Source organism: Prinia subflava, chromosome 1, assembly GCF_021018805.1.
Source record: "Prinia subflava isolate CZ2003 ecotype Zambia chromosome 1, Cam_Psub_1.2, whole genome shotgun sequence".
In the NCBI taxonomy this organism is placed as follows: Eukaryota; Metazoa; Chordata; class Aves; order Passeriformes; family Cisticolidae; genus Prinia; species Prinia subflava.
Genome location: NC_086247.1, coordinates 22888831 through 22910716, shown reverse-complemented (window position 1 = coordinate 22910716; position 21886 = coordinate 22888831). Strand labels below are relative to the sequence as shown.

Below are 21886 nucleotides of genomic sequence, written 5' to 3'. Positions count from 1 at the left end.
ATATAGATACTCCCTGTGCATGTGTGTGTCTCGGAACAAAAGTTGTTTTCTGGTAAACATTGGGGCCATCTACATGTGAGTCCTGGGTATAGTTTAAAAGGCCTTCTTAGAATTGCTGCAGTTTATTTTGAATGGCAGATCCTGAGTTTATTCACATTAATCTTTCTGCCTTCCATGACATTGCTACAGGATACAAGTACGTTTGAGACCATAGAAATAGTGTTTATATGCCTCCTCCAAATGTGGTCTTGGGATATCTCTGAGCTTGTGGATAATGTAAAGATGTGGTTTCAACAAAAGCTTCAGCTGCCCACAGAGCTACACCTAGGACTCAACTTCTAATAAGTTTTTCTTAAAAAAAAAAAATCTTTATTCAGACTGGAGGAGAGAAATGGTACTCCCAAATACATAATTTATAGTGGTGTGAAAATAAATAATAATCATATTTACCTTCAAAAGGTTCAAGTAGCAAATTTTGCAGCTCACAGAAGTTACTCAGACAGGCATTAGTTTATATTTATAATTACTCTGTATTACCAGCACAGCTCAGAATTGCCATGTAGAATTATTAAATTGATCTTTATGTTGAAATCTGTGTAAAGGCTTAGGGGCTTGTGTTAATGAGACCAAGAATACTTAAAGCAAAGGGACAGAGCTAATGCAATCCTGGATCCTAATGTATCTCTTACTGAGGAGCTTCCTGATCACAGCCTTGTACTGCACATGTCTGAATTGATTAGACTGATTTTGTTTTGATTGGGTTCATGCAGTTGAGCATATGTGTCACTTGTCACAGGAGGGGATACGAAGGGCTGAGTCTTCAGACATTGCCATCTGACTGGTGTCTCTGCAGCTTTTCTGCATGTAGCTGCTGTATATAGAAATTCATTTGTAGAACAACAGTTTGAAAGTAGCTTTTTGGACTCCGTGTTCCAAGCAGTTTTGTGAGTGAACATGATTTTAAAACTGAATCTTTTTGCAGGTCTCAGTGTGCTCTATTTTCTGTTCCTGGTGTTCGTGCTCTTCCTTAACTTTGAGCAGGTAAAAGCAGTGATGTACTGGCTGGACCCTAATCTTCGATATGCCACAAGGGAAGCAGATATTATGGTATGTATCCATGGAACATATCCATGTACACTTTATTGTACATACTTTAGGTATGTTTTATATAAGTGGGAATGGATAAATCTGAATTTTCTGGCATGAACATTGCAAGTTTGTGCCTATACTTGACAGAGTCAACAAGTCCTTTGTGTCAGTGACAATTTGTTTACATTGAAATTAGCTGGTGTGAAAAACAATCTTCTCAGTATTTTTTTTTCCTAATGTAGATGTTTGGATGAGTGTGCAATTTGGAATATGATATATATTTGCAGTGGGGTGACTTCGGATTCTTTTGGGTAATAGATATGAGCGTGGATACTGAAAATAGACTTAGCAGGGTAGTATCTGAATGAAGCCTGTATGGTATGTGTCACAGATCAGAGTTTTTGATGCCATAGTGCTGCACTCAAAGAGCTTTGGTCTCACCTTGTTGCTCACAGCTTAGTACATTACTGTTGTGCTATGGAGCTTGTGGAGTACGTGTTTGTGTGGCAACTGCTGGGCTCTGCTCCTTTCCAGTCAGTCAGCAACTGAGCACTGATGCTATTACCAGTGGGAATTTACCTCCATAGACCATAATCTGGAAAGCCAGGCGTGTTCTTCTGTTTACTGAGTGGAGAGGCAGCAGAACACAGTGTGAGCAGTTGGGCACTGAGAAGAAGAGGAGGCTGCATGGGGAGGCAAGAGTTGCCAGTCTCGCCCTCCTCACTACCCCATCAAATTACTCCTCACCTCCTGACCAACATGCTCCCTTGTCCTTGGATTTGTGCGTCTGTCCACCATGGTCACCTGTTGTATACTAGGTGCCTTTACAGGGCTCATGCCCCATGAGTAGGGAGACTGACTGGTTGTCTTCCACACGTGGCAATTTACTGCCTATGCAAAGCAATGCATAGCACCACATCAGCAGTGGCTGCAAACTCCCGCCCTGTAGCAGATGGGGGAATGGAAATCTTGACAGTGCAGTAGGCTCACGTTAGTCGATTGATAGTGAGGGCTGCGTGCAGGCTCCTTGCCTGGAAAACTGGGTGCTTCAGGTATTGCACCTCAGCCTGTCAGCAGTACGTGCTGTGCAGCTCTAGGGCTGTGACTTTCAGGAGCCCCCTGTGCTGGTGGAGAGGCGAGGGCAGCCTGCCCTAGGATGGGGGAGGACTCGTGGCTAAATGGAGCCCCAGCACGGGCGTCAGGGGTGTTGCTGAGCAACAAAAGGGTGTTGAGACAAGGAGTCTGTTGGTTTGTCAGATGCACCTGGCTCTCCTGTCATTTAAATTAGAAATAGATTCTATCTAGGGGAGGACTAGTATTACTCTTGGTGCAGAACCACAGTACAGCAGATTCCCTGACTGTAGCAGTCAGCGGAAATTTGCCCTGGTCTGCTTTGCAATCCAGATATTGTCATTTAAAGTTGGAGTAAATTTTTAAAGTGCAGCTGTGATGAAGGCTGCAGTTTGGTTGCTTGCACAGGACTACCAAAGTTGCTTGGGTATATAAAAACTTCAATACATTTCACTGTATGGCTGGCAGAACTGCCTCTGGAAAAATGAGATAGAGAGGAAAAGGGCCCAGTAAAAATAAAAGCAAGAGTTCTGGAAAAACCCTTACTTCTGGAGTAACTTCATTGTGTTCACTCATCATAGGTATCATGGTGTAGCAAGGAGCCTGCACCTACTGTGGTGTATTCTGTGCTTCTCATGCTGGCAAAGGAGCCAGTTCCAGTTCTCTTGGTGCAGGTTTACAGGCCTTAGAACAAGTGGTGCACCTTTCTCTGACCAGCAGCACGGGCATGCATGAGAAAGCACCAGCAGTAAGGGTTACTTACAGTAACCTACACAACTCCTGTCATCCCATAGTGGGACTTACCTGCCTGCTGATAGAGGATTTGAATGAAATTGTGCGTTCTTTTCTTTGTGGTGGCCAGGATTTAAATCTTTCTGTGCTATCTCCTTTTCAGCTTGCTCATTTGTGTTCGTTTGTGCAGGATTAGCAATAGTTCTGGCCTGAAAGAGAATTCTTGATTCAACAGCACTGAGCAGTGCTGTGTTGTCACCTGCAGGTGGCAATGTGTGTTTTAGGAGGATTGAAGAGCAGAGATTTTTTAAATGTGTTTCCTGTTAGGAATAGTTCAGTTTGTGCCCAGTGATGAGACAGAACCCCTCAGCTGTAGCCTCCTGATGGCTAACAATGTTTTTTTTCTTGTTGGGCAATGATATCTAGCATTTGCTGTACAACATGTTATGAGAGCCTGGTTCCTTTGTCATTGGTGACTAGACTATTAAATAGTATTGTTAAGGGATCTGCTGCTCATCTGTGACAAGATGTTTGCAAGTTCCCTTTAATCTTCTAATTTTTTTTTCAATCCAAGCTTGTGACTGAACATCCTCAATATGAATATGTTCTGGGAAATTGCTTTAATGAAGAAAGTAAGACACAAAAGATGCTCAAGTAAACATTGACATGAGTAACATTACATCAGAAACTGGGGAGGTTTAGCCACCAATAAGCCACATCTGATTATCAGGCAGCGTGAATGTGGGGAAAAGCGGTTATTTCAAATCAAGACTCCAAAGAAAGGCAAACAAGTATTTTCTGGAGTATTTTTTGCTGGTTTTATTGTTCCTGATTTTATTGGTTTTGTTGCTTCTCTGTCCCTGAGGAAATACATGCTCTTTCAGGCACCAAGGTCTATTCTGTTTCCCTTTAAATTAGAGTTGTACTGTGATGGCACCAAGTCTTAATACTGGAAGTTTTCTGCCATAGTTTAGAAGGATAAGGAAATGAAATAATGCTAATTTTAATACCATTATAATTCCAGGCTTATTGCACTGGATGGAAAGATGTTTCTTCTTTCTGAAGTTGTGTGTTGATGGAGCAAATTTGTTCTGGATTTTTTTCTTTTCATAACAGGAGTATGCAGTGAACTGTCACGTTATCACCTGGGAGAGAATCCTCAGCCACTTTGATATATTTGCTTTTGGACATTTCTGGGGCTGGGCTATGAAGGCTTTGCTGATCCGCAGCTATGGGCTGTGCTGGACTATTAGCATCACCTGGGAGCTCACTGAGGTAGGCCTCTCTTTTATCTTAATTATCAGCAAAGGTATGAGATGTGAATTGTTCTTGGGGGAAGACTGAATGTTACTAGAAAGATGGCTCTCTAGTTCTCAGTATAGATTTGTGTTTTAAGTCTTATAAACGAGATGCTGACTAATTGATGCAGCTGAATGAGTGCACAACAGCAAGCTGGGTTTTAGGTAAGTGATTTATTACTGCTTGAATACAAAGGAAGTCTAGGTCAGCCTATTTGTGCCATTCATAATTTATTTTCTGCTGTTGTGGGGATCATGCTACTTTTTCTACTTCACATATTTCCTGATTCAGAGCAACTGTTCTGCTTTTTCACTTTGCAGTATCTGTGATCTACTCTCATAGTCCCTTTACCTCACATACAACAGTATCACACATTGTGTATAGTCATGCATTAAGTACACATGAAATGGAGTTGAGGGATCTTCTTGATGTAAACACTTGAAATTGGTCTTTAAAATCAGTTTTCTGTAAAGCTTGCTGTCTTCAGAATGCTTGGCTTATCTGACAAAGCATTTATAATTTAGAAACATAGATAAGGATTTATTAGTCTAAAATTAAACTTCCAAGTTTGAAAATCCTGGTGCCATGAGTTCCTCTTCAAAATGTGTTTTTTTGCTCTGTGGCATTGAAGGATACTGTGGTTTTGAAATTGCATAAGGTTGGGATTTCACAATTACCCGTTCACAGAAAACACCTTAGCTAGTTATTGTACTCATTTTTTCCCTCTGGAAAAGAATGTATTTGGATTTGTTTCACTCATACCCTTATTATTGTTCATTGCACAACCCCCCTCTTTAATTTGACACAGCATCAGGTGTCGAGTATTCCTCTTGTTGGATGGCAGATTATTGGAACAGGCAATGTGTTGGACAAGGTTCAAACCACAGATATGTTATCACCACTCAAATGGATTTTTGATGAATTAGATAATTCAGGAGAGTAATTAGAAACCTCCAGAAGTTATCAGGGCAGTTTCACAGGGATTTAGTGAGCATCTCCTATTAGCATTAATGCATTTCAGCCAACTCCTTGTTCTGAAATGGGAAACTTGGCTCATGCTCCATACTGTTGGATTAAAGTTGGGAAGCAGGCAGACCTTGGTCTCTCATTCTGAGAAAGCAGCTGGAGAACCTGAGAGACTGTCAGGCAAATGTCTGCTCTGGGCTTTGCTGCCTCATTATCTGTAGCTTCTGATCTTTGCCTGGATCTGACTGACCTTTGTAGGCTATCACCCCTCTCAGGCAACTTAATGAAAAAGATGAAAGGGAAACTTTACTGGGGTAATGAACAATGCTGTATCACTTGGGTCCTGAAGAGAAACTCAAATTTTCCTTTTTGAAAAGGTTGGAATTCACATAGCTTTGTTAAAGAAAAACAAGTGGTTTTGATACACTTCTACTAGAGTTTTCACAGGAATTGTCATGGGTATTAGTCACTGTAATGTACTATAAATGGGCCAGCATTCATTCTTGTTGTATACAGAAAACATTCTTCTTGTTTCTTTTCTCAAATCTGATTTTTTCAGTACTTTATGCTTACATCTCTTAAAAGATACTTTATTACAAAATCATACCAATAATCTTCCAAAGCCACAATGTATGTTCATTAACTGACAAGAATTGTACTGTTTTTGTGGAGGTACATACTTTAGTTTGCTATGTGTTTTGTTAATTATTTCTTTAAGTTTTGCAGAGGTACTGCTTAACACATGGCTGTCTTAATTTCCTGTCCATAGGTAACGTTTCCAGTCTATTTTTCAGATTCTCATAGAATAAGAGAATAAAATTATTTTTGTTAAAGGAGAAAGAGAGAGAGGCAGTGAATCTGTTTCCAGCTCTTGGTAAAATATGTTTATATCTTGCCTTAACTCTGGGCAGTTGTTCCCCTCACTGCATCAGTAGAGTGGAATGTTCTCTTAAGTTCTTGAGCCATTCTGTATTAAGTACAGCAGCAAAGCTTGCTGAAATGTGGTTGAACTCTCAAGTTTTTTACAGTCACTACATTTCCTGAAAACAGAGTTTTGAAATAGAGAAGTCTTACATTGTGAACACCATCATGCTTTAGTTCTGACAGCTGTTACAAATGCATCCCTTTTACTTGGTGCATCTTGTTGCTGGTTTAGAAAACATACTACTTGAAACTATTTAGCAAAAATGAAACAAAGATTCTCCTAATTTTTTTTTAAGCACAAACCACCTTATTTCCTCCAAGAAACACAGTAGTTCTGCTTGTTTTATACATTTCTATTACCATATTGTGTATCATCTCTGAGAGGCCAAGAGCTGCATGATATCCTCATATACAGCATAGTCTCAACAGGAAACAGTGAGCAGGAAACTTCTGATGCCTTGTGTGGTTCTGTTCAAGGCTTTCTGAAGTTAATGGAAGGATGTCCGTCAAATTTCAGTGGCTGTGGCTCATGCCCTTGAAGTATGCTATGTACTGAAAACCTGATTTTTGAATGTGTACTTTAAAAGTGAATTTATATTAATTCTGTGCTGTTCCTCACCCAGAATCTTTTTGCTGTATTCTATAGCTCTTCTTCATGCACCTTCTGCCTAATTTTGCTGAATGCTGGTGGGATCAAGTCATTTTGGACATCCTGCTTTGTAACGGGGGTGGCATCTGGTTGGGCATGGTAGTTTGTCGTTTCTTGGAGATGAGGACCTATCACTGGGCAAGCTTCAAGTAGGTCTAAATTAAAGCTTGATAAACATTGTTTTGCGTGTATAAAATTAGCATGGAATCTGCCTGTGCCAACAGTGCTGTAATTTCATTTTAAATGTTAAATATCAATGTCGTAGTAATGTTCCTGTACAACATGTGTTTGTAAATGTGACTGTATACATGATTTTCTTTTGCAATTTTAAGTTACAAGCATTGATGCCAATGGACAATACAAAATAGTAAAGCTATTTGCATTTTCAGTTTATGTTGTATACATAAAACTTTAAGGAAGTCAGGGAGCAAAACAAATGGTGATGGTTTTCTCATCATGCATTTTTAAACTAGATTTGGGCTCACCTTGGTGATGCATTAGTGTGGCAATCTGTCAGCACTAGTTGTAACTGCAGTAGGGACATGGGGCTGATGGTACCTGTGCTGTGAATTGCCTTGCCTCATTGCTGACCTTCTAAAATAAGTGGAGTAATTGTAAAATAAAGAGGCATTTGTTGTGCAAAAGGGCTACAGCTTATGGCCTAGTAAGTGTCAGTTCCTAGCTGTCCAGGTGTGGTTTCTTCCATAGTTTTTTGCCCCTCTCTTGCCTTCTTCCCTGCTAGCTAGTAGCAAGCATGGTTGTCTGCACAATGGTGCAGATTAAATAGGTGTGGATGAAACAGGGTCAAGTACAGTGAATTACATTGAGAGATGGAAAAGGAACTCAGATCTCAACTGACTTCCAGATCTGTACCTTGTGTGAATTTCTGTACTGCTTTCTTTTTTTACTCACAGATTTGTTAATTACTCTAAGAACAATCCAGCCTTTAGTCTGAATTCAGTTTTCATGCATTTCTTTCAGAGTTGATGGTCCTTCTGTTTTTAGAGAGTTCACTGAAAGTTTAAACAGCAGACCATGGCACAACTAGTCTTTACTGTCTTTGTGGGATAATTTTTCCTCATGTTCTTTTAAATGCCTGAATAGATTTTGGTGACTTTTAACATGAAGGTGCTGCAAAAACTAAATGCTTTTGCTTGCGCCCTTTTAATTTCTTGTTCTTTTTTTTTTCATTTAATAAATACAGATCTTAAAGTTTAGAAGATTCTCCCTTACCTAAGCTCTCTCCAGCCTAGAAGAACATAAATATTGGAAATATCAAATCTGAGGGGTTTTTTGATTCTTTTTTTTTTGGTCCAGAAGGGCCAGAGAAATAACAGGGTGAAAACTATCTTCTAGTCCTGCTAGTCTTCTTCAGGAAAGGAAGCTCTGAGTTTTTCTTATATTCTGTGTCCTTTGGATGCTGTTGTTCATCTGAATTAATATTCGCAAGAGCAAGAATCAGTAATACATGTCAGATGAGCGTGCATTAAAATCCCCTTTCAAAATGGATTTTAAATGCTTTCTAGCTTTTAACAGTGCTATCACACCTCTCCAGGAGGTCCACATGCATCTGATATCAGAACAGCAGGGCTTATCTGTGCTGGAGGTGTAACATTATTAAACCTGTGGAGCTAGCCCTTTATACAAATAATGAATAATGAGTCTGACAGATTCTTGAAGGATTAATGTCAGGGAGCTCTAGAACAAGGAGTGTTTGGAGTTAGAGCAGTGGCAACATAGACTAGGAAGAAATAACCTCTAGATTTTCCAAGGAAGTTGCAGGGTTGCTGTCCCCATTTCTTTGTGAAGAGAATGATAAATGTTTTTTGTAGTTAGTTACTGAGTTATTGACTGAGGATAGAGAAGGCTGGACTTCTTTAGCAGAATATGCACCCTGAATGAAATGCTTAATAGATTATTTTTCTGAATTCCCCCTTGCTTGGTACATAGTTGGGTCTGAGAAGATCTCTGCTGTTGATCAAAGAAATGTCATTGCTCCTCAGAAACATCAGTAATAGAGCTGTTGCTTTTTTGCTTTTTCCTTCTGGTATATTCCTTGTATTTACTCCAGCCATTATTTTTTTCCAGGGACATTCACACAACCACAGGGAAAATCAAAAGAGCTGTATTACAGTTCACCCCGGCCAGCTGGACCTACGTCCGCTGGTTTGATCCAAAGTCTTCATTTCAGAGAGTGGCTGGAGTGTACCTTTTCATGATTATTTGGCAGGTAAGAAATAAATTCTGTGAAATCAAAGCTGCCATCTGCTCAGTTACTTGTTGGCTATGTTGGACTAAAAATATTCTGATGGAATGTATGTCTGTTATTGAAATACACAGTTAAATTAATTGATAATGCAGAATTGGACAGGGCACTTTCACAGGAGTTATGTGATAGTTCAGGACCGTAATTACATGATCTGTGGAAAAGCCAAATGTTACAGGTTGTTATATTGGAGTTTTGCAATTGACATAGATTTAAAAACTCTGAGACGGTGGGGTTTGGGTGATGGAATGTTAATTTATTTTGGTTTTGTTGTGCTGATGTGGCAGGGGGTTGTTTAGTTTGTGTGGGGAGTATTTGTTTTGGTTTGGGTTTTTTTGGATTTTTTCCTTTCCCACTGACTGCTGAATGGATTAGTGATACTCAGAATACTGTAATTGATCCAGCAAGACTCTCTAATGTATCAAAAATGCTTTAAAAACTTAAAACTAAAACTTTTGTGAATTTGTTTTAAATTTCTTAATTTAGTATTTTAAAGGAAAACCATAAATATTTGATATAGTTGTTTGAGGTTTGGGGTTTTTTTTAATATATGGTCTCTTCTGCTTCTCTCCCAAAATTGCCTTGGTCATTTGTACCTGCATATCCTAATATGCAAGTTATCAGAAGACCTCTGCAGTGTAAATTAGTGTTTGGTCCCTTAATGCGTTTTGGGAAAGAGAGCAAATACTTTCATAGAGGTTTCTAGGGGAGAATTCTTTGTTTTACTTATATATTACTTGCTTGTCCTAGCAAAATCAGGAATTCCTCTTTCAATGGTCAGTCTTACCAGGGCTGTAGTAGAACATAGATTTCTTTTGATGTTTTAGTTTCCATATTAATTTTTGCACATTTTCTGTACTAACTCATTAGGAGTTATCTAAGTGGAATACTATTAACTAGCTTTTTTTTTAATCTAGCTAACTGAGTTGAACACATTCTTTTTGAAACATATCTTTGTGTTCCAAGCAAGCCACCCTTTAAGCTGGGGGAGAATTCTCTTCATAGGAATCATTACAGCACCCACTGTAAGGTAATCCTTTTGGTTTTGTGGTTTTTTTCAGTTTAAAGTAGCTTAACTTCTAAGCATCCAAGAACCGCATTTAGTTTGTAAATAAGTGTGGCACATTTCACAAAATGTATGCTTTTGCCACCATGAAATGCAAAACAATTGTCTCTTGTCAATAAAATGTATTTCCTGACAAATAAACTAATGAGGTAAAATGTACATAAACAGCTGTGTTGCCATAGGGATGCAGAGCCAGTCTGCTCCTTCTCCTGTTTGTGTAGCATCTCCCTGTTTTGTGAGTTAGCATATGTTATCCTTGAGGACTGCATGTGAAAGTATTCAAGTTAATAAGTCAGGTGCTCCCAAAAGTGTAGATGAGGAAAAATAGAGCTGTTGGTTTTTCTAACAGCTCCTTGTTGTGGTTGAGCTGTAGCTTATTGTGAGAACAGAACAGTAATACGGAGCATTAACAGCTCTGTAGGAACACAAATCTGCTTTGGGTCATGCATGCAATTTTAGCTTGTTAGCAAAGTCCCTTAATTTTCTTTTTTTCCCCATTACATAGTTGGAGGTAGACAGAATGCACACAGATCTGAAGTTAGAAGCAGAGAATTCCCTGTTCGTGTCCAAAGTGATGTTACCTTGGACAGTTCAATGGCAGCCATGATTTGGTTTATTCCTCAAATACTGTATCAAGTTGTGTGCAGTGATTTCACACTATTAATTAAATCACACTAAACACCCTGTGAGCTCTTGTATAAGTGAATTTGTAAGGTTATTTACTTTACTTTATAGAACTTGCACACCTGTAGAAGTCTTTATTCTTTAGCAGTCCTCATATTGTTGGACTAAGAACACTTGTTTTCCCCAGCTGTCAGTGGAAATCAGAAACTGAGAACAAGAACTTTGATTTCACTTCTTTGGAATTCTCCTCTCTAAACTCTTAAGTTTCTGGAGCATAGAGAGCAGAGCAGAATGGTCTCCATTCTGTTTTCAAAATAGTGAAAAATTCTAGTGTTCTTGGGAGGAAAATATGCCAGTGGTTAGACCATTCAAACAGGATATGGAATAGCCATATTCTTTCAAGATTCAGACCCACATTTCTCAAGAAAATGCAGTTATTAATAAATAAAAGACAAACTCTGGGGAAAAATGAGGGATTCTCTAATTCTTTTGAAACTGTTGCAGTTTGCCTATAAGAATTGGAGGCTCAGTGGAGAGGCAGGAGACAAATGTTGCTAGCCTACTAGTTTGGGTGCTTTCCCAGTCGTTGCTCTCAGGATTGTTTTCTGTGTTGTCTCAAGCTATTTGATATATGTGGTAATCTGTCCTTCTAGAATTGAAGCCATCTGGTAGACATCCAGAATTCATTTCATGTTAATTTAACCATCAGCACTTCATTTTCACTGTAGATACATCTGTAACACAAAGGTTTTTTTCTAAATGTAAACATTCTGGGGACCTTCAGCTTCACTGAAGAATTTTATTCTTTCCCTTCTCAGGCAATACTATGCTTACCTCACAGATACACAGTGCAAGAGGGTGGGAACTCAGTGCTGGGTGTTCGGGTAAGTGTTCTTGCTGCATTCCTGAAGCACTTGGACAAGTGTTAAGGATGGGTCCAGCATAGGAACAGGTGGTTCCCATGAAGCCAGTCCTTGTCTTATTTTGGTTTTGCAAATTCAGAGGAAAGGAAATTCTGAATTTGGAGGTAGAACATGGGAAGTGATGGAATGAGTAAGGACAACAGAAGGAAGAACTAGGAACTACTGGATAGAGCTAGGCTCCTTCGAAGTACCATTGACCTTTCTGCCCATATTCTCAGTGAGGTGAGAAGGACAAAGCTTTTGCGTCCACAGCTTGCCTTTGCTTGATGGTCGTGAGAGTAATGTTTCCCTGGCTGGCAGGGTGGACATTGCTGCTGTTAGCAGCATCAGAGCAAAAGACAGTGAAACAAGCCATGGTTATCCAGTATTTCTATGAGTGTACTATGAGCCATGGTGACCTTGGCTGCAATCTTTTTCTCTTATAGGATACCTTTAAATGAAAGGTTTGCATGGTTGCTTCTGAAAAATTGTTAAGGATTACAGACCATTATCCTTGGTCCAAAGCCCTCACTGAACACATTAATGCCACGTTAGTGTCAATAAATAGATACCTAAATATGTCTGTAGGTTTGCTTAACAAGAACTGCAATAGAACATTCACCCACAGTCTGATCTAATAGTGGGAAATGTGTATGGAATAAGTATTCTCCTTCATGCTGCTTACTCCTGTGATCTGCTAGAAAAACCAGAGCATCACTAGGAGTTCCTGTTGATTGCGGAAAAACAGGAAATCTTCCAGTAATTTAACTGTCTAGAATGTAATTTCTAGAGCAAATAAAACAAGTATATATAAGTATATGTAACATTCATATCTGTGATAACCAAAGCATTTCTAAAGGCACAAATGGAATTTTAAGCAATCTAACTGTGGGTAGAATTAAAATTAGTGCCTTTCATTAGTATGAAGCTGTTTCTTTTCAACTTAACATAACTATTGCAACTCTTGATAGATGTTTAGTAAGCAAAGTAAAGCATGAACAAAGCCAATGCAACAGTCCTGCTGAAAATGCACTATTTTCATGAAGATTAAGCCTTTAAAAAAGGAATGTCTGTTAGGATGTTACAAGATCATTTTGCTTACATGAGAACTTACTATATTTAGTTCTGTGGAATGCTCTCATCCCCGTTCAGTAGCACACTAACACCTTTCACTGTTAGCATCCTTCTTTCTCTTGATTTACCACTTCATCGACTGTAATAGCTGTCTTATTGTAAAATGTGCTTAAACCAAGTATCCTTGACAGGAATAATAGAAAGAATGTATAAATTCAGAGCAAACAGCTGTATTTTTGAGTCCTTATTGAAAACAGTCTATTGTTTTGTTTATACCTTTGAGTATATCATAACCCTGTGCTTGTTTCCTGATAGTGGTCTTGCCCTTCCCATTCCTGTAGTTTGGTTTCATGATTTTTTACTCTGCAACTGGATCAGTAAGAATAATATAAAACCAAGAAAAGAAATAATTAGTGACCCCAGAGAGTAATACTGCTCTCAATTTTTTGCTAATATGCATCTCATTGATTTGTATATTGGTCAGTTGGACGTTACTGCACAGTTTTAAGTTTTGGCCCCACTCATCATGCTGGAAGTCATTAAACAGTACAGGGAAAGCTGTAATTTATTACTTGCACCAGGACCATCTCTGCAATACCAGTGGTTTAGTCAAGCATACATTTTCTTTCCTCTTATTGGGGGAAATTGGGTCTTCTCTGAAAGGCAGTAGTGCCATTTTTTTAACTGGTTATGGAGAGTGCTGGTAGGGAATGTGTCCTGCAGTGTCAAGCTTGGGAGAATGGAATACTTCACCTGATGTTAAGTGTGTCTGCACAAAGGTGGGGAGTTTTCATGCATTGGTCAGATGTACAACCTTAAGGTCTCTAGTGAACAAGCTAAGTATTACACTTTAAATTTAATAGTGTTTTTCATGATTTGCTTCAGATTGAGATGAGTCTGTTTTCTACACTTTTATGCAGGTTTTTAATGTCACTTCTACACTTATATGGTTAAACATATGTAATTTTCTCTTCAGGATCTATACAAACTGTATTTATTTCCATGGCAGACAACAGAAACTTTGGATTCATAACCAAGTGGAGGACAAGCCTTCATAGCTTTGAATCTGAAAAGATGTAAATGCCTGGTAGCAGGGAGAGAGATGGAGATACTTTTTTTGACTCTTTTAAGGTCAGAGAGGAAAGTAAAAACTGCATTTTTCCTCTCACATTTCTCCCCAAATCCTCTGAGGTTGTTGTGTGGACCTGAGTTTACAGATAAACCAGAGCAAATGCATGGATTCTCAGACAATTTGAAATGTTTCATATACATTTTCTCATATGTGAAAATATGGGAAATACATGTGAAGCAAACAAACTAGACAATTTAGAATTGTAGTACATTTACATCTAGTAGAGAAATGAACAAAGCACAGTTCTAGTTCATCCATCAAGGGAGTCTGTTGGGTGTTCAGCATGGAAAAGAAATCTATATGTGGTGAGAGCTGAAGCACAGTGGTAGGCACAACTGAAGATTCTCTGCTATTGGCACACGCTCCTTATTCCCTGGAGCCTCATGGAACGTGAAGTGCCAGTCAATAACTTTTTGTGTGCTATTTATGCTGAGAAAAGTATAGAAAGAAAAAGATATTTGCCAAAGGATTTCAGTTAATGGTGTCAGGGAAATGTGGGCTCACTAGAGGGTAGTGCTTGTTTAGAGTTGACAGTCTCGGGTCTGAGTTGTGAACATGTGAGTTAAATACTTCGTGTTTTTATTCACTCTCCCCCCTGCTTTCGTTTACCCACAGGGTAATTGCCTTCCTCGAAGCTATTGTGTGCATAAAGTTTGGACAAGATCTTTTTTCCAAAACACAAATACTGTATGTTGTGTTTTGGCTTCTCTGTGTGGTAAGTGAGATTTCTCATGTGAAACATAAAGCATGACAAAAGCATTGAAAGCATCTAAATAGCTTCCTCTCTGGAACACTGGCAGCAGGGGATCATTGTGGGGCAATGCTGGTAAAGAGCTTTATGCATGTCCTAGTAAAAACAAATGCCAGATTGCTTAGAACTCACTTTGAAGGGACTAGAATAACTTCTCATTTCTTGACATAGCAGATTACTGGTGATTAACAATGAAACAAACAGTAGTTATAGGATGCTTTATCTTTATGAGAGATGATGTCGGTTCGATTGATCCTAGCTTTGGTGGAGCTTGCTGTAGTGCCTGCTGGAAATGAACAGGAGTTAATGGATAGTGTTAATAAGCAATGCATGTTGTGCCACACTGAAGTCTTACAACTACATAAACAACCCTCATTTATCAAGCAAATCATTCTCACTAAGCCTGTAACTTTCTGTACTTCAGTGTGATTACTGTAAATGCAGCATGAAATGCCCATTTTATAACAGTAAATGGACGTTTGTCTTGCCAGACTTGACTCTGATGCCAAACACGTTTTTCATGGTCAGTGAAAAATAAGGCATTTATAATGGCCTGGCAGATAAATACTTCTCCCTTCTAATTGGTAACACAGTTTGAACAGGTGATGGGGAGTCAGAATTTATGTTCTCTTATTTAGTATGGTGATTTTATTCCTGATACTTCAGAGGAGGAAAGTATTGAATTGTTTCTCAGATCAGAGTACCATGAAACCAAGTATGTACCTAGCCTGAGGCATGGGGCAGGGAGAAGGAGAATTTGGTTTTCTCACAGACTGGTGGTTCCTGATAATATACCTGCAAGTATACAAGTGCCTACCAAATGCCTTTGTGTGATGACTGTACAGAGTATGGACAGAAATCCTACTGGCCTGGCAGTGTTTCCTGTGGGTGATCTGGATGTATTTTCCTGCTCCCATTGAGAATTGTTCTGCATACCCCATGTTGGCAGACTGTGGGTAGCTTGAAGTTGATGCACGAGTCTTACTCATCCTGACAAAAGATGCGTGGAGAAACAGAGCATGAAAGTTTAAATGTGACATCTCCAAGGACTCTGAAACCTTGAATCAGCCAGGAATTTGGAAAAAGTTTTACAGATTTGTTGTTGTTCTTTTTCTTCTCCTCCCTTGTTTAGGCCTTTACAACTTTCCTGTGTTTATATGGAATGGTTTGGTACGCAGAGTACTACGGCCACCGAGAAAAGGTACTTATATAAAAGAGACCTGGCTTGTTGGGGTTAAGAGTTAAGACTCCAAAGCTCCTAGATATTAGAATTCTTTACCAGAGTTAGCATAAATGGGGATAAGGGGGGATGGTGTAGAGTGTGACTGAAGTCAATAGAAAGAACTCTGAATTCAGCAGGCCTTGGACAGATCCCAAATTTCACTGTGGTTTCTAAAGAATGCTGTCCTCAGTTACTCAAAATGAGGCCGTAATTTTAGCAAAGCGTCCAAGGATGAATGGTTAGCTAATGTTCCCATTGTACAGGTGGAATGCTTGGGGAATATTAAGAATACTTGGTTACACAACAGATCATGTGGCAAATGGTGAGTTCTTACTGTACCATCTATGTGGTGCCCTCTAACTGGGAAGGGAAAAGTCTGAAGCGATGTCTGAATGTTTTGTGAGGACTTCTGCCACAGTTTATAAGTCCAGTTGCAAATGGGAGGAGTACTGATAAGAGGGACCACCAACATCCCAATGACATGTGTCCTTGTTTTTGCAGACCTTATCAGAAAGTGAAGACAGTCCATACAGTCCAGATGCTTCCTGGCTTCATTCTAAATTCAGCAGAGGTATTGGTACTTCTGTAGCTGTATTCCAGAAATGGTATCATTAAGGCTCAGTGCTAGAAAATGAGGCTTGAGAAACTTACCTAGTTTCAGCTGGACTTGTTTTAACATCCCTGCAGGACCAATGCAGACAAATCATCTGCAAAGCTATTTTTCTTTATTCTCTTTTAAACTCTGATTCTTGGAAATGTATTTATTTTTTTAATGTGTCAACTGATTTTTTTCTGCTGTCCAGGCTGATACTGTAGGTGTAGGGCATTATGCATTTCATAACTGTTGTGAACAGGTTTTCTCTCTGAACATTGCATGTTTGATTTGCTGTACTTTTATTTCTGCTTGTTAAGAAATTGTCAGCAATGTACCCTGGAGCTTGTGTTTACTAACACTTGCCTTGTCAGTTCAGTGCTGATGATCATAAGCAGTTTTCTCTGCAGTAAGCAAAGGCAGCTTCTTTCTGACTTGGTTTCCCTACACTAGAGGTCAGTTATCTGCCTCGTCCATTGGCTTTTTGGTCTTGCTTATTGAACAAATATCAAATAGTCACACCTGGAAGTTATCTGTCAGAGTTTATGTTCCAAGTATTTGTAAAATTAAAAATATTTCCTATGTATCATATGCTTGAAAAGCACCTACAAGCAGATTGTCTTTATTTTTCATACATGATTTTTCTGGATGTTTATTCTCAGTTTAGTAAATTTGCAGACTTTTATATTTTGGAGAAAAATGATTTTCACTCAGAATGTTTTTCCCATTTATGCATGCTGGAGAAATCTGATCAAAAAAATCCTTTCTTCATAACTTCCTGTTACTTCATTAATTAGAGGCTTCAGCTCCTTTCACATTTTGTTCTTGATTTCTTGTTTTGGTGCCCACTGTCTCCCATTTTTTCTCGAATAAAACATATTCTGTCATTTGAAAGACTGAAATCTAGAAATGTACTCTTAAAAGATTCGTAAAAGACTTTGCTTGCACGAATTTTAATTTCTGATAGTACTACCTACCACTAAGAAAAATGGGGAGATTTAATTATTGATATGTTTAAAATGGAAGATGTTTCGCCACTGTACTCTGCTAGCAAACATCTGATTTTTTGGAGGGTGGGAAAGAATTTTACAGGAATCTCAAGAATTGCTTTAAAATAAATAGGCCACTAGATGGAGTACAAGTATCAACCAGTTTGTGTTAGCCTGAAATAATCCATACTGTAAACACTGTAGCTCTAAAAAGCCTTATTGCATTTCAGATGAGCTTGACAATGTCAACTATATAAATATGTGTATGTATTAAATAAATATTTATTTCTCAGCAGGTGCTGACAATAGTCCACCAAAACATTCAGTTAATAGTGAAAGCCATTCATCTAGAAGGAGGAATCGACATTCCAAATCAAAAGTATCAAATGGAATTGGCAAGAAATAAGAATGGTGTCTAAAGACATCCTACAGTTTGACCAGAAGTGACAAAGAAGATCAGACCTGGCTCTGAATTACCAAATGGAAGATCCATTTTTTAATTAAAGTTTAAAAAAGGAGGTGTTGAAGAGAAAGATGATGAAGATGAAGCCACCAGTGTACTGCAGACCGTTGCCTGATGACACTTGCCATTCACTGATGTAAATCTAGTTTCTTCAGCATGTGGCACCAAAAGTTCATGAAGGGTATACTGGAAAAAATGTTATTTTATCATAGCAGGTACTCCTTGTTTTGTGTTCAGGTGTTGCAAGCTCATTTTTAATATCTCAGTTGAGGCCTTAAACCCAAAGGTTTGTAAACTGATAGTCAGTTGGCATAGTTGATTGGATTTTTTTTGTTTGGTTTATTGTGTTGTTTTCTAGAAGAGTATGCAACCCTTTTGACTACTCTGCCCTTCTTTCTCACTCTCACAACAAAACTTTGCCATGCAACTGTTAGTATTTAAAATTTCATATTGCTTGCCTTTTGTTTAAAGGTTCTCTAGGCCTTAAGTCAGGGTTTTACTAGGAAAGAAATGGGTCCAGGTTTCTTGTAAAGCATGTGAACTTGATCTTCAAACACAGAGGTTTTTTTGTTTTACATTGTCCTCCTGCTTGAGTCATACATTTTTGATTTTTTTGAAGTTTTTAAAATATATATATAAAAATCTGCTTAATAATAGAGGGCCGTGCTGTCTATCCTCAGTGACAGAGGTCATGTTATTTCATTGTTTTTCCTCCTCTATTGTGGTATGTTTTGCATTTTCAAGTGTAAATTTGTGTTTTTTTTCATCTGTGCCACATTGTGTACAATGTTTCTTTGTACTTCCTTCTATTTGCTTCCATTCTAGCTGGACCCAGAAATCCTATTTTCAGATGATATCAGAAACTGCTTTGAAGGCTCAGATGCCCTACTGAGCTTGGTGATAGGGCAGTTTTTTGCTGAAGTTTCTTACTATCTCCATAAACATAATTATTTGTGAAGACTTGCTGTGGTCTTTGGTGTCTGAGAGGCAGCACGATGTCACTGTGATAGACCCCATTGCTGTGTGTTTCCTATTGTGCATCAGATACTCAACAGCAAAGTCACTCTTGCAGGTTTGGTTGTTTTGATTTTTTTTGGTTTTTTTTTTGAGAGAGGAGTGGTTTACTTTTTTTCTGGGTGTTCTTTTGGGGTTTTTTAATATATTAATTGTGACATCTAGCAAAGTGGATAATTCTCCAGCAGTGAATGTAATAATTAATTAAGTCAAGAGGTAAGAAATCATGAGCAATCAGTTTCTGTGTTAAGTTGTCAAAATGTTTTAGTGCCAATTAAATTTTGGTATTCAAGGCATTCAGAGGGGTAGGTAGCTTAAGCAAGGATAAGTAATGCCCATTAGTTACTTAGTCTTTATAAGAAAATGGGATTTCCTTTTTCTTTGACTGATGTTACTGTGATTTGCCACAGGCTAGGTACTAAAGAAAAAATGCAGCAGAGACTTTATACAAGTGTATGATACTGTAAATAGAAGAAAGTATGCTGTGTAATCCATCAATTCCTATGTGCCACAGATTATCAGTGTTTTCAATGCACTTAAGTGTTGCTGCTGAGCTCCTCAGAGGCCTTTAATTTCCTACCCTGCTTTTCAATCAAACATGGAGTGTACAACTTTGAAAGTAATGTGGTAGAAGCTGCTATATCATCATTGCTGCAGTGACATTTATTGTAACATGAAAAAATATGTTAGGAAGACTTCCAGGCTCTCCTACAACTACTTGGTTTTCATTCATACTGTAGCGATTCCATATATTGCCTTTGTATTTGTAGTGTACTACACATTGATGAATGTATTTGTAGATTTCTTTGGATACTGAGACTTGGTACTTCTTTTATTTCCTTGGTTAAAAACTCAGTCTGTGTAAGACTGAAGAGTGGCATTGTAAATTTTCTATTGATTCAATACCAAAGTAAGAGGTTTGAAATCTAATGGTTTAGGTATTTTAAGTACTATGGTTTTCCAATGTGAGAGCCTGTTTTGTACTTGCAAGTGGTATACACTTTAACTATGTATACAGAGCTTACATGTGTAAACAGATACTGAAGTACAACATCTACCTGCCTGTGGGGACAAGCACACGTTTTGTAAATGCAGACCTGGTGCTCGCATTGCTGAACTGCACCCTAAAAATATTGGAAAGAGAAATATTGAAATGTCATCTTGTTGGAAGCTGACTTCTGTGTACTATTACAACAACTTGGTCTTGAAGAAATGTTGTTTGACAACACATTTAAATTATTTCCAATTAAGTCTTTTTACTTTAAACTTCTGTGTTTGGGTTTTTTTGGTTGTTGTGTGGTGTTTGGTTTGCGGGGGGGTTGGAAGGGTGTTGGATTGTTTTAATTTGTTTGTTTTGTTTGTTTTGGAGGTTTGGTTCTTGGTTTTTTGAGATTTTTCTGGGTTTTTTTGGTTTTTTGGTTTTTTTGCTTGGGTTTGTTGGGGTTTTTTCTTACTTTAAAAGGGAGATGGCTAGGGAGAAGGGAAACTTAAGTAAACTATTCAAGTGCTGCTTGGTAAATGACACTTTGTCCCCTCTGTCAGCAGTTCTGGCTGGTATTCACATGTGTTCTCACAAGTTCTCCACTGACTGACAACTGTATTTTCAGCCCATCACTTTGGATGTGAGGTTTGCACTGGAAGGCATTGGAAAGGTGCTTTTGATCACTGCTGTAAAATTAGTGATCTCAGTTTTCTCAATTCCCGCACTGTTGCTGAATTCTGTATGTGTGTAACACCTATAATGACAAATCACTGAGCTGTTTAGCAACAAGCATCCATGTGTGAGTTCTGCTGCTTGAACAGTGTTTTGTAACAGTCATGGATGCACTATCCTGTTTTTAGCTACTTGTTCTGTCACAGCCTCTCGTTCCTACATCCCTGCTTCTGATGTTCTTTCCTTTCTCTGTCCTCCAGTGATCTCCCGTGCTGCCATGGAGAGATTGGAATCGGCCCTCCAGAGGCTGTCCATCAATGTCAGTCATTGAAGGGAGGCTAATTTGAGGCAGCATGGTGTAAGCAGAGAGTAGTGGCAAGAACTTTAAGTATTAGATTAAGTAAAAATGGAGAGTTTTAATTCAGTGCTCCACACGAGCTCTGGTTCATTGTATACCTCTACAATGAACCAGAGCTCGTATTGAGCACTGAATTCCAGTTGTAAGGTTGCTGGATACGTCATACACCACATCAAATTAAATATTTTGAGCATGGTTTCGACCAATTCTTTTGTTCTCTTCTGTGAAGATCATCACTTGTTCCAGCTGCTAAAACTTTATTTTTTTTTTACTTTATTATCACAAGAGGACACAGATGTTACCACATATTTAATAATTTTGAAATGAATTGCTCTGTACTGATTGCAAAGTATTGTATTTTGCAATAATTGAGTAAATCGACCCATGTCACCAGTATGTGTGTTTGTCTGTACCTGTAAGGCATGGGAAATGATGACATACTGCCTTTAGAAGCTATTCTGTTTTATTCTAAGTAAATGAATTTTGACAAATGCAGTTGTTCCTGAGCAGCCTACAGTGCACTCTGAGGTTTTGCTGTAATTTATTATTTTGGAGCAGCAGATCTGATAACTAGAACAGTTACATTATCCTTTCTGAAGTTTTTCTAGCGTACAGGATAAGTTCTTGTCTTACTTGTTCTTTCTGGGGTTTTTTTATTATTGGATGGGAGAGCTGAGTTGCAAGATGGTCTCATGACAGACCTTCAAGGAAGAAAGGAGGCCTCCTGTTCCAGGACTGTAGGACAGGCTGTCAGCAAGTAGACAGCCAGTATAAAGGTGCCACTGGTGTCTAAAACACTTTACTTTGGCTTCCACTGCTGACGGTTCCCACAATAGCAGTTTCTAGTTCTGTTATTCCTAAAACCTGTTGTGAGCTGTTGATTGTTCTTCAGAGCCAGGTGTGTAGTTTGTAAGGCAGCATAGCTTTCCTTTCCTTCTTCAGCTCCTTCTCCATACAGACATTGAATACTGAGACTTTCTGATTTGCTTTCCTTTAACATGACTTACCACTTTGAATTCTGGTTTACAGAGAGGCCATACATTCTGAGG

The 21886-nt window shown here is 38.6% G+C and overlaps 1 protein-coding gene across 2 annotated transcripts in view; it reads left to right on the top strand.

Moving 5' to 3' along the window:
- The window catches only part of PTDSS1 (phosphatidylserine synthase 1), a 28403-nt gene extending 8312 nt beyond the window's left edge, over window positions 1-20091 (top strand). Inside the window, exons 4-13 of one of the 2 annotated variants that reach the window (XM_063390613.1) lie at window positions 983-1107; window positions 4009-4167; window positions 6728-6879; window positions 8819-8960; window positions 9914-10026; window positions 11505-11570; window positions 14410-14509; window positions 15678-15746; window positions 16269-16338; window positions 17645-20091. In XM_063390613.1, the coding sequence (XP_063246683.1) occupies window positions 983-1107; window positions 4009-4167; window positions 6728-6879; window positions 8819-8960; window positions 9914-10026; window positions 11505-11570; window positions 14410-14509; window positions 15678-15746; window positions 16269-16338; window positions 17645-17754 (1106 nt within the window). In that variant the 3' untranslated portion in view covers window positions 17755-20091. Of the gene's footprint in view, window positions 1-982; window positions 1108-4008; window positions 4168-6727; window positions 6880-8818; window positions 8961-9913; window positions 10027-11504; window positions 11571-14409; window positions 14510-15677; window positions 15747-16268; window positions 16339-17641 lie in introns of both variants that reach the window. The other variant, XM_063390607.1, reaches the window with a different exon arrangement.
- Window positions 20092-21886: the final 1795 nt, after the last annotated feature.